This window comes from Phyllopteryx taeniolatus, chromosome 23, assembly GCF_024500385.1.
Source record: "Phyllopteryx taeniolatus isolate TA_2022b chromosome 23, UOR_Ptae_1.2, whole genome shotgun sequence".
NCBI classification, from domain to species: Eukaryota; Metazoa; Chordata; class Actinopteri; order Syngnathiformes; family Syngnathidae; genus Phyllopteryx; species Phyllopteryx taeniolatus.
Window position 1 is genome coordinate 635,874 of NC_084524.1, and position 12,343 is coordinate 648,216.

The 12,343-nt window shown below is 48.7% G+C and overlaps 1 protein-coding gene and 1 non-coding gene across 13 annotated transcripts; both read left to right on the forward strand.

The window, feature by feature from the left end:
• The first annotated feature begins 120 nt into the window (after nucleotides 1-120).
• Nucleotides 121-12,124, forward strand: LOC133472409 (uncharacterized). Of its 12 annotated transcripts, XR_009786700.1 has the most exons (11): nucleotides 734-1,280; nucleotides 1,366-1,508; nucleotides 1,604-1,766; nucleotides 2,140-2,239; nucleotides 2,317-2,468; nucleotides 2,550-2,680; nucleotides 2,760-2,901; nucleotides 3,585-3,684; nucleotides 3,758-3,839; nucleotides 3,909-4,959; nucleotides 5,047-5,142. XR_009786700.1 is itself a non-coding variant. In XM_061763140.1 (10 exons), the coding sequence occupies exons 1-10, from the start codon at nucleotides 559-561 to the stop codon at nucleotides 4,059-4,061; spliced, it is 1,329 nt and encodes a 442-aa protein (XP_061619124.1). In that variant the 5' UTR covers nucleotides 121-558; the 3' UTR covers nucleotides 4,062-5,142. The 12 variants fall into 12 exon arrangements, 11 of the variants coding, with proteins under 11 accessions (XP_061619124.1, XP_061619123.1, XP_061619122.1 ...); XM_061763140.1 differs by lacking the exon at nucleotides 734-1,280 and adding an exon at nucleotides 121-721 and having other exon boundaries at nucleotides 3,909-5,142; XM_061763139.1 differs by having other exon boundaries at nucleotides 733-1,280; nucleotides 1,679-1,766; nucleotides 3,909-5,142.
• Nucleotides 11,475-11,548, forward strand: trnar-ucu (transfer RNA arginine (anticodon UCU)). Its single transcript has one exon. It is a non-coding gene; the product is annotated as a tRNA-Arg (tRNA).
• Nucleotides 12,125-12,343: the final 219 nt, after the last annotated feature.

The following is a 12,343-nucleotide window of genomic DNA, read 5'->3' on the forward strand; positions in this document are numbered from 1 at the left end:
GACCACATCATTTCTAAAGGGATCCTTGTTGGAACATGGATGATGGCGTGCTTGTATGTTTTCATCTTCCCCAACCGTGCGGTTGATGCTTATGATGCAATATTCCCGGGACCGCTTTCCATTGAACAATTTTAGCTTCGAAAAGGCAAATCCCCGTCGTTAGAGAACCATTTGCCGTGGCCATTTTGGAAGACGACTTCGGGCCACAAAACCTACTGGAAATTGTGAACTCGTATTTGGATTTTCCGCTCTTATTAGGAGCTCGTACGCTCCAGTCGATAAAAGATTGCGACTCGAATGTATCCATTCAAATGAAAAAAGTCAAGCAAACACAATTATCCAGTGTTCAACGGCTGTCTCTCAGTGTACCTAATATTGCGACCTAAGGGCGTTTGCGGCAGTTGCTTGTTTGGAAGCCGAACGCGAGGGTTGGCCAATCCGTCCCTTTCCACGCACTCTCCACCCACACATTCCCGGCACAGGCGCGACGACGCAAGGAGACGCCTGACAAACCCGCCCAGCTGTTCTTCGCGCTTCCTGTGCGCGTGCGTTCCTCTCATGTTTCCCCCCGCCGTCGTCGCTCAGCAATTTGAAAGCGGATTTCTTTGCCACAAGCCAACACGTCGACGCGCAGACATGCGAGAACACGAGGCGATCGTGTATTTCATTTGGGCTCTTTTCTCCCACCCGTGTCTGTCATTTGAGCCCCACAGACAAGCAGGTAAGAGAAATCCAGACAGCTTGAAGCCAAATCTGGTCTGTCTTTTCTTCCCCCCTCCCCCCCTCCCCTAAGAAAACCGCGCAACTGGTTTATGGTACCAAAGTGCAACCAGACGCGCACTTTGGCCTCTTAAACGAACCGGGGGAGGGCGGGGCTTCAATGCGATCGTCGGGCACCGGGACGGGAATAAAGATTTCATATATGTATTGAAAAGTAGTTCCACAGGCGTTCTTCTTCTCCGCTTGGACTTGAACGCATATGGTCCAATCAGTCCCTGTCCAATTAAAAGTGCGTTTTGTGTCGTCGAAGGGAGTGCGACACAATTACAACACAACAGCCAATGTAGCCAGAACGGATGTATCGTATAACTCGACTCATATGATGAGTCGATGTGTCGCCTTCTCTGCGGCGTGTCAGAAAGGTTCCAGGACTGCTGCCACAAAAGATTTCCCCGTCAATGGGAGTCACGCCATCGACCCGCGCCTCCAAAATCGATCCGCGGCTCGCTTCCCGGCCGAGAACAACGTGGCCGACCTCCTTTCTGACTTTTGGCCTCCCGGTAGGCCCGCTGGCCTCGATTTGCTCACAATGCCGCACCATCGGTCCTTGACGTGTTCCTGGATTTGATGTTTTTTGCCCACAAGGTGCTCTTCCTCCACCGACGCACCTGTCGCACACCTGGCTGGACCAGTTTACGGCGGAAGTGTCTTGGCGGCGGCCCAGCCGATTGCCGGACCGCTGCCGCATACAGTACAGATACGGGCCCGGCCACGTAGGAGACGCAGAGGTCCTGCCGTTCAGCCCGATAATATGCAACTAAATATGAAAACAGATTGTGAGCTTTAAACTGTGGTGTTCAATGACTGTAATTTATCGTGCCAGTCTAGCACAGAGTCGACACATTTTACAGAGACTCTTCTGACGGATGACGCTGAATCTTCTGGCTGGATCTTCAAGGTCCAGACCGAAGGCGACTGCCAAGAGGGCCGGGGCCAGGGCCAGAGTGCGCCCGCGTTCATCCTCGTTGACGCCCCGATGCCTCGAGGTACGAGACACCCGTCGTCGGAGATTTGCTGCCATCGACTATGGTGAGCATCGTTTCCGGTCCAAATATTTCCACGCGCGTAGGATCCTTCGGCCGTATGCCGTACCGCGACAAGCGGGACGAGACGGTGTCGTGATGTTAGTCGGCGCATATCGCGACATGAATACAGTTCTCGTTATCGGACATCGTGACATTTTGCCGATTTGGCCGACTGTCCCGCAGTCCCGCTGCTAAGAACATTTTAAGACCGGCGGCGGCGGGAACGGCCGAAGCTAGCGAGACTTACAGTACGTCTGCCGTCAAGTCGGCGAATGGCTTGACGACACGACAGCTTGAGGATTGATTGTCATTTTTGTTTTTTGGGCTCTGACAGCTCAGCTGGTGACAGACTTCAAATGTTTACTCAGAGCAGAAAAAGCAAATTGTTCCTGGATCCCGGTCGACCCCTCTGTTAACCTGACGCTGTCGTACAGGTGAGGAAAAAAGACGAGGTGTACGAATGCCAAAGACGTTTTGGGCCACCTTCTCACCCCCGCTTTGGTCAGCACAGGGTTTGTGGCACACAAGGTTTGAAGGAGTGCAAGCAGTCTTATCGCCACGGGATCCGGAACGGCTGCGACCTGACCTCGGAGTTCCACAACGAAGACATCTGCATGCTAGTGACCAGCGAAGCTTCGATGCGCACGTTTAAACCGCAGCTAGGTCTGTTCCGCGTTCGTTCCACAGTTGCCAAAGCGCACGATCCAAATGTCGTGACGACGAGCGCGGCTTGCTTTTCCTCAGTGGTTGACCCCCCGAGTCTGCACGTCGATATGGAAGGCGACAAGTTCAACTTGAGCTGGACCCCCCCAGAGGTGGGAAAGGGCTGCAGTTGGACCTACGAGTTGTGCTACAAGCAGTGCGATGAACAAAAGGTACTTTTTTGAGACAAAACAAAACAAAAAACACGCCCACTAAATCTATGTCATTGAATTTGTAAATGTGCTTTTGCAGAAATGCAAAAGCTTCGTTCCGAACGGCAAGACGATGCAGATGGCCTACGATCAAAGATGCCGTTACGAGTTCAGTTCCCGGGTCACGAGTGGCAAATACTGCAAACGAGTGCAAAGTGACTTCAGTCCAGTGGTAGAGCGTGGTAAGGAAACAACAACAACAACAAGTAGAAGAATGGTAATAAGCACAATGATACACAATGCAATGGCAGAATATTTGAATGTCATGGACATTTTACGGTTTTAACTGAAGCCGGTTTGCCATCAGCTGCTGCCACGACCACGTTGACGGTGTGCTTTTCTCCTACTGGCTTATTACCCAATTATTGAGACCAGGGGTACTCCAATACAAATCCGACAGGGCCGCAAATACATTTTTCATTGAGTTAAAGGTCCATTTATCGAGGTGAATCGGGCCACATATGGTAAGACTGGAATATTCCCAAGCAAATGTCATCTTCATTTAAAACAACACAAATACTCACTGAAACAAAATGTCATTTTAACAACAATCAAGTGAGTCGTCCACTTACAAGAATACTGTTAACTTCCATTTCACTTCCTGTACGACGCTCTTATTCTGAAAGACAAAGCGCGCCACTTCCTTACTTGGCAATCGATATGCCGAACTTTGACCCATAAACATGAGTCAAGTGAAGCATTCTCACGATGCCGTACGTTCTGCTCACTTTGCCCTTGACGTACGATCGGGCGCACACCCGCAACAGAGTCCGGCCTGCCCGACGCCGCCGCTCCGATCGCTTTCATCGACATTCGCCTCGTTTCTCATTCATGGTGAACGGCGTCGTCTTCTCTTCTGCCACAGGAGCGAATGCGCCTGCCAGCGTATCGCCGGTAACGCTGGCCGTCGCCATCGCCGCCGTCCTGTCCGCCGTCGTCCTTTTGACCTGCTATTGCTGCCGGAGGTGGGTGCGCAAACGTGCGCGTAAAGACTCGTCTCCGCCAGTCTTACGATGTCCCGTTGTGGTCTTTTTGTAGGCACAGTGCCGTTTTCTGCCCAGTCATACCCGATCCATCGGCAATATTAAAGGACATGATGATCGGGAGCACAGAAATGAAGGTAACTAAAAAGATTGGAGCCCATTATTCTGTGACCAACCAAATCACTGACTTTTTTTTTTTTTTTTAGGCTCCCACCAATCTTTACACACCCGTGCCAGAACCCATACAACCCTGCAAAACTATCGGCGCACACGAACTCGTCAGCTTCACTCCTCGAGCGGCCGTCACCCGCTCCGAGCTAATAGAAGACACACCGTCGCAGGGGGAGCCCCCCTGCTGACGAGCGGCTCGGATGCTCCGAGGACGACGACAAGCAAATGCACCTCATCTTCCTTAAAGACGGCTCCCAGACTGGGCTGATACAACGGTGGCGTTGTCCCCGTCCTCACGACTTGTTAGAGGACGCGAAAAGCTGCTACAAGAGTTTACATATGGAGGAAACACACACACACACACACACACACACAAAGCTATCTTCAGAGATTTTTTTTGTGTCCAACTTTCACTTTATTATTATTATTATTGTTCCGGACCGCGCTTGTAACGCAAAACACTCATATCGCATGTCAGCTTCCCCCCAAAAATGTTTTTTTAATAAGATAAATAGCACTGTAAAAGATTGTATTTGATAAAAGCAAATAGTAACAACATAAATGAATACGATGTAAATAATTGAACCGTTTTTTGCCACAATTCAATGGACATTCTGCTGCAGCTCCTGGGCCACCTGTGAGCAGTACAAGACAGACGCACTACATGGAGCCCCTCAAAACTCCCCAATCAGTCACAGTCATTTTAGTGGTTCTTTGCAGAGGACAAAGAATACACGTCTGTGAGTGTTTCTATAGTCTGTCTACATGTTGCTCCACCGATTGTGTTCAAATAGCCATCGCTTTTCGGGTGATAATGTTCATTAGCCCGCCTATGGCATTTTGCATTGATTGTTGGCATTATGTCTCGTGTTATATAGCACAACTCTTCAAAAAGACCTCAAATCATCACGAAATGATGTGGTCTGTCTTTGTATACAGATGACATGAAGACATCATTGCGCATGAGCCCAAATCAATGCCCATGTAATAACTCGGTCGTCTCGCTGACTCGCCGCCACAGCGGCGGTTCGACTGTCGTCACCCCAGGACCTGCTTTTCCTATTGTGGCAACACACTTTTATAGAGGTGAAGAAAGACACACACAAAAAAGCTTTTGAAAACATATGTATTATTATATTTCCATTTCTAATGGTTACATGTTCAAACTCGAAGTGCGCCTTATGAAGAATGAGGATGAACGCGACAACTGGATGTCCCAAAAATAAATGAAAACAAAATTTCACAATCGTGGAAATTACAGCCACAACATTTCACTGATTTTTTTCCCTTTTCCGAACAATCTGGTATTTTTACAAGTTAATTGTACGCCGTTCCTCAACGCGAAACCTACTATGTCGTCATTTTCAAACGCAGGACTTCTCCTCATTTTGTACAAGCTGTCCGCTCAGCGTTTGTTGTTATTGGGACTGCGCTTCCGGAACAAGAAGAAGAAAGGAAAAAAAAAAAACCCAAAAAAGCAAGGGTCCATTTTCGCTTCCTTATTCTCGACCAATCACACCGCACGCTCAAGCGTAAGGTGCCTTCAGCTCCACTCGGAATTCCGAAACACTGACTGTATTGACTCCTTAATAACGAACTAAAGTCATTAACTCTATCACAGCTAACGCTAATTTTACCCACGACTGTCCTTAAACGCCCGCATTGCATCACGTGACCGACGCATTGGCCCGCACACGGCAGAAATGTTCCAATACATTTGGTGGTATAATTGTATTTTGGATTCTATTGAATAATTATGAATGATTGAAGCTACATGGGCAGTGCAGCACTTTAAAAAAAACACAGCGCCCATCTCCCAAGCAGCGCCTGTGCTTTGGCTTTCCTCGGAAGCATAAACGCAGACGACACGGCGTTCAATGGAAACGCGAGTGGAATTTGCCTGCGATAGTCGGAAAATCTGCATTCTGAGGATTTCAAAGATCGACTCTGAGGATGTTTGTGAAAACTTTACTTTTGTCCGTAACGGTTTGCTTCTTGTTTGCAGCCGAGCCTCCAACACAAGCAGGTCAGAAACTGAATTGATGCCGGATAATGTAATCAAATATGATGATGATGATGATTATTATTATGGTGACAGCCTCTGCCCTTGTAGTGACGTCACACTGCGTTACCTGAACGGCCGTGATGAACTGGACTTCGTTTATGGATTGATCGGTGGCTCCTCGCCCACTCTGGCGACAATTGGGACAAAAGGGGCTCTCAAGTGTGTCGCGCGGTGCCTCGGGTCCGCAGAGAGGACGTCGACAGACAGAAATAACACTTTTGGAGGCTCGTAGCTTTGCAATCACTCCCAAACCAAACCCTTGACAAGAAGAAAGCACACAATCGCACAAGAGCGAAATCACAAATCGTTCGTAGGGGCAGGGAGGGACGACGAACGTGAAGGGGCCCCGACACGTCTCCTAAAACCTCATGAATACCATTTTCGGATGTGTCAGTGTATGAATGTGATCATTTGTTCCATGTTGTATCTCATTTCCTTAATCCCTTAACCCCTCTCCTTTTGAGGCAAACTCTCGCCGCCGCATAACTTGACCCTTCGGTGGCTGAGCGACTTTGAGCCGCAACTGTGGTGGGCGCACGAGCTTTTGCCGGCAAACTGCAAATTTCAAGTGTCGCAGAGAACAATCGAAAAGAACCGCCAGGTAGAGAGTGTAAGTCAAGGAGAGAATTTCAGTTGCTAAGTTGAACTCGAGGGCAACGGGTGGCGCTAAAACAGGAATCGGAATTCAAAGGTTCCCACGTATCAGTCGTGACGTACAGTACGACAGCTAAAGCTATAACCCGATGACGGTCGTCAATGGATTTTGTCGTCGTTTCAGCTTCATCAAACACCTCCTTCACTCCGCAACCCTGGAACCACAAACACAGCGAGCCCGCCTTCCTCAAAGTCACATATCCAGGTAGAGCACGAGCTAGTCCGCGCTCCATACGCAAAAAAAAGGTCAGCCATCGGTCAATCGAGACCCTCCCGGAGACGTTTTGGGTGTCATTGGTTTCCTTCCGCTCAGAGCTGGTCAGCAACGTGCGGCGCAGCATCGTCGCCTCCACGATCACTCGGTGCTCCCGAGTGCCGCTCGGCCCGCCTCCAGATCTCGCCTTCTATTTTGGGTAGGACTTTTTTTTTCCTCCTTGCCAAGTCAGCGAGCTGGGTGAGCTACTACAGTGAATCACAGCAGAACTATTGAGGGCGTGAAGAACAAGGTTATCGTGGGAAACCTTCACCGGGGGCGTGTATCTTCAAGGGAGGGCGTTGGCTTCAAAGGGAGGGGTTGGCCGCTTGATGTGAAAACACTCAGTTAGTATGTGGAGAGTAAAGAGACAGGAATGTTCTCAACTCCTTGTCTCGTTATTTACCGCATCTCCACATTATAATGTTAAATTGGTCTACGTTCTCGCGTGCAGTCATATCGGAGTTCATCATTCGTACGACACCTGCTCGATTCCGTCTTATTTGTTTTGTATCACTGGACAGACGCGGGGCCATTTGACATCTTAGGCTTTGTCGTGTCATCGGAGCAGAGTCGCAAATTCGCCGCCCTACATGAAGTTCTTCTGTCTTCTGCTCGATGCCTTCGAACGCTCTTAGTCGGAACGGGTAACGCTCCATTACTGTCCGAAGGATCCGCTGAATTGAGCTTCTGTTGATACCGAGCTCCAGCGCAGCCCTCCGGGTAGACTTTCCCTGGCTTTGCGCAAATGCCTGCTCTAGAAGTTGGGTATTTTCTCAGCGGTTGTTGGTAGCAGGCCGAAAGGCGGCCATTGAACCGCAGTCGGGGACAGAAAAGCTTCTTCACACGCTGCAATTTTGGTCTGGAAGGTCTCCCACACGGTTCACTGTACGCTTTGCTCCATTTGCCATCTGTGGAAGGTTAGTGAACGAGCTGGAAGACACACCCTCCGATGTCAGGGCGTCCTTGTCAGAGTGTCCGTGCTACACCTACAGCGAGAGCGTGCGGACGGGCTGCCGTCTGCGGTCCGCAGCCCGCCAGTCCATCCGCATGTTGCGTCACTTCACATGTAGCGTTATATACATTACCCGCAAAAACCTAGGGAGATGGGACTTTTAGGCATTGTTATATTATCCGTCTACATGTGTCGCTCCACCGTTTGTGTTCAAATAGTCGTTGCGTTAAAGAGTTAAAACACAGCAAGGCTGAGGCTATTTAGTCGCCCGTCTATGGCGTGTTGCTTTGTTTCTTAGCATTAAGCTAAACGGGTACAAGCTATGCTGGCGTTTCAAACACACGACGTGAAATTCTTTTTGTTTTACGTCGACTGTGATATTAGACGTCAATCCGAGGCTTTAAGTTCATTGTGAAATTGCACTCAAAAGCTTTTGCGAGAAGTGTAAAGTCTCGTCTCGGTCTTTCTCTTAGAAGGCCGTTTAAAACCTTGATTTCCCAAGAGAGGAGGAGGACGCGGAGTGCCAAATACGCGAGGTGACCGATCAACAGCAGCAACTGGAGACTGCCCAAGAACAACTTCAAACTGCGGTAGATGCCATTGTCGGGTGGAGCAAGAGGTGGAAACTTACCTTAAATGCATCCAAGTGTGAGTGTACTTTCTTCTCCACAAACTCACACGAGGCGAAGTGGCAGCCTACGCTGAGCATCCTCCAACAACCGATGCACCACAATCCAACACCCACGTTCCTCGGAGTCACCTATGATCGTCAACTGACCTTCATCAAACACACCGAAACAGTCGCGCGCAAAATGGCGACCAGAGCTCGGGCAATCCGCAAACTAGCACACACTGACTGGGGCTATGACAAGGCAACCCTTCGGAACACCTACATTGCCACAGCCAGAACGGTAGCAGAATACGCGGCGCCAGCCTGGATTCCCTGGATATCCCCCACCAATCTGGAGAAACTTGAAGCCTCGCAAAGATATGCTGCTCGAGCCATAACTGGCCTTCTGAAGACGACGCCATCTGATGCAGTCCTCATTGAGAGTGATCTGCCGTCTATCAAAACACGAGCCACTCAGCTAGCAATCTACGCATACGACAAGTCTCTACGCGTTCCAGACGACAACCCGCGACGACTGGTGGCGGGGAGGCACCCGACAAGGCGAACTAAGAAGACCGACTGGCGCGACCACGCACGCGACAGATGGGCGACGGTGTTCGTCAATGCACAGGGTGACCAGGACCCTTTTCCCCAACTGAGAGCACCATGGGAAGAGATCACCGCCATGACCTTTGCCAAAGCGGCTGAAGGCAGATACCAGCAACCCGAAGACAACTACGCAGCCACCGTCAGCGCTCTCAACAAAGATGCAGACGTCTTCCAACTGACCTGCTTCACTGACGGCTCGGCGCGAACTGGTAATACTGCCGGAGGTGCCGGAGTCCTGATGATTCACAGGGAATCAGGGGAAACGTGGGAGCAAAGCCTACCAGCTGGAAGCTGGACCTCCTCCTTCCAAGCTGAGATGATTGCGATCGAAGCGGCGCTAAAGATGGCCACCGAAAGGTGTGAGCCAGGGACCCCAATCCGCTTGGTGACAGACAGCCTCTCCTCCCATCAGAGGCTGCAAACCATGGAACATGAGTTCAAATTGAAAACCACCACCGAGGCCTCAATCAGAGAACTCCTGACTACCCTCGAAGATAAACAAGTGGCGGTGGAAGTTCTATGGGTCCCAAGCCATTGCGGTGTCCCGGGCAATGAAAGAGCCGACCAACTAGCCGCTGCAGGAGGCGGCATGGAACAAGGCGGTGCACCACGACACTTCGCGACAGCAAAAGCTGCCATCCGGCGAGCGACACGAAGCCACCGCATCCACGCCGACAAACGAAAGAACCTCTACGCTGACAACGAAGACAACACGATCTTCCCCAGAGATCAAAACTTGAACCGGCAGGAACAAGTAACGATCAGTCGCCTCCGAAGCGGACACCATCCGGAGCTGCGCTACTGGAGGAAGAAGATGGGGCTGACGGAGTCAGAAGAATGTCGGCTATGCGGCACGGGCGACGCTGAGACGGCAGAACACGTCCTGACGAAATGTCCAGCTATGACTGCCCTCTACCCAGATGGCTGGACACACAAAGACCTCTTGACATCCCCTAAAGAGGCACTCAATATCTGGAGCGAATGGCTGGAGGCAGTGTCCCCCGACACTGCCTAACAACAACAACAATCAACAGCAGCAACCGCACTCTTGACACATTTGACGCTTATACATTATTTTGTATTCAATTGCATTTCCGATTTGTTTCTCTCTGACATGAGAGAGGAAACTGCTTCCATTCAGCCCGAGCTCGACGACTCCACTTTCGATTAAAAAGGATTTGGATTGAGCACACACAATTTTTCCTTCCAAGCGGTTAATTCCTTTACACATCATGAATAAATCCTACCGTCTCCAAATATGTCAACAATAAAGCTTGCTGTGGAATCTAAAAGTGAGCTTCATGAGGGAATCCGTGAGCAGAGTAGCCAAATATCGTTACTTCATCCAAATATTGACTTGAGCAAGAAAGTCCTCCATCAAACAAATACTCAAGAGTAATTTGTGAATGAATACAAAAATAATAATATATGGGAGGAGACGCGCACCTGCCACCATTTCAATGTTTGAGTGGCCAAAAAGCAACAAGACTGCATTGGGCCCGACAGAAACATCCTTTGCTTCATTCACGTCAATCACTTCACCAAGAAGCTGTGCGCTCAACACACTTATTAGTGATGGCGTGAATTTTGCCACATCCGCTCCCAAAAAGACAATAGAAACATCTGCAACTTACCGCAAAGTGTTTTGTCGAGTTACAAGGTGGCTGAAATATCCAAGTTTGCTGCACGACAAAGCTGCTGCTGCTGCTGCTGCTGCTGTGTTTTGCTCCGGAAACACACTCGCGCGGCTGTTTTCTTGCCCCAAAATGAGTCCTTTTGATTGGCTCGCGAAGGCGTCTCATCGCTCAATTGGAGTCAAAGGACAGGAGTGTTCACGTTTGATTGGCGCAACGGCCGCCCTATGCGGAAGTCGAAAAAATAGACGCGCACACGCACGAATGAATAAAAGTAGCTCACCGCACGCCGACGATTGGAACGCAGTAAAAGCATCGATCCTTCTTCACATAAATACTCAAGTAAAAGTCAAAAGTACAGCACGTTTAAAGTACTCTGACAAGTCGAGTTTATGGAAAATATGACTTGAGTAAATGTAGCGCGTTACTAGCCACCTCTGTCCGTGACCAAATGTTTGAAAATAATGTGGATTGCCCGGTTTCCGCCAGTAAACAAAAAAAGAAACAAACGTGTTTGTTTTACTTTTCTGGTTTGTTGTTGTTGTTCTTGTTTTTTTATTTACTGGCAGAAACGGCCTTCCAATTGTTCTGTGCTTTTTTTTTTTTTAAAGTCTATCAATAACAACGACAACAAAACGAAGCTAACTTGCTGCTTTCCCCGTGAGGTCTCAACAGCAGAGGGCGCCACAGTGCCCTCCAGTGGCCGCGTGGCGGTACTCCCAACATGGCGGTTAAGAATGGTCCTGATGCTGCACGAACGCCAGCGATGCATCGGATGCGCTTGCGTACAAATTGCGAGCCCGCGCCGTTATTTTGACGCGGTCTCTGTGGCGCAATGGAATAGCGCGCTGGACTTCTAATCCAGAGGCTCCGGGTTCGAGTCCCGGCAGAGATGGGTCGCTGGGAAGCGCCTTGTGGCTCGGCGCTTCTTTTGAACGGACTACATTGTTTTGGCGTTTTGGGAGGGATTCGTTGAGCTGCCGTGATGCACACGAGCGATGCGGCACGTCACTTTTATTCGGATGATTTTTGGTATTCACCAGCAAATAAAGCATTTCAAAAGATGACAAAGATTTGAAATGAGTCAAATTTAGTGCTGTTGGGTCCCCACAATGAACGCACGTTGAGATCTCGACCAGTGCACCTAAATACATCAAAACAATTATTATTATTATCATCTCAATAAATGACAATATTGAGGTTCTGTCATATTGGCCATTTTTCAGACTTATTAAAGACAGAAAAATACTTCATAATTTGTACCTAAATTCTATATTAAAAATCCTTTTCAATTTTTGATCGTGTAAAATTCTAATTTCTTAAGATTGTGAATTTTGGGGTTTTCATTCGCTGGAAATTATGTATACAAATAAACTCGGAAGTGTTTCATTCACGTGTAGTTCACGTTTTTGAATTGTGTAGATACGCATCTGTAAATAAAGTAATTAAAGATAAAATAATACAAGAAGCAGTCAAAACAAATCGTTGACCTAATAGCGAAAGGAAAAGTTTTCGGAACACACAAAAACAAGAAGATTGAACATTTTCTGATTAGCATAGACATAAAGCCAAAGACATTGCTTTTCGGACACTAAGTGGCAATGATGCTATTAGGCTAACGAAACGCAGTGAGAGTGTGAAAAAAAGAAAGAACACGGAGACATGTTTGTCATACAATATATTTCAAGAT

Bases quoted from the DNA above. Each gene is read 5' to 3' on its own strand.
- LOC133472409 (XM_061763130.1), top strand. From the start codon at position 8,523: ATGCACCACAATCCAACACCCACGTTCCTCGGAGTCACCTATGATCGT.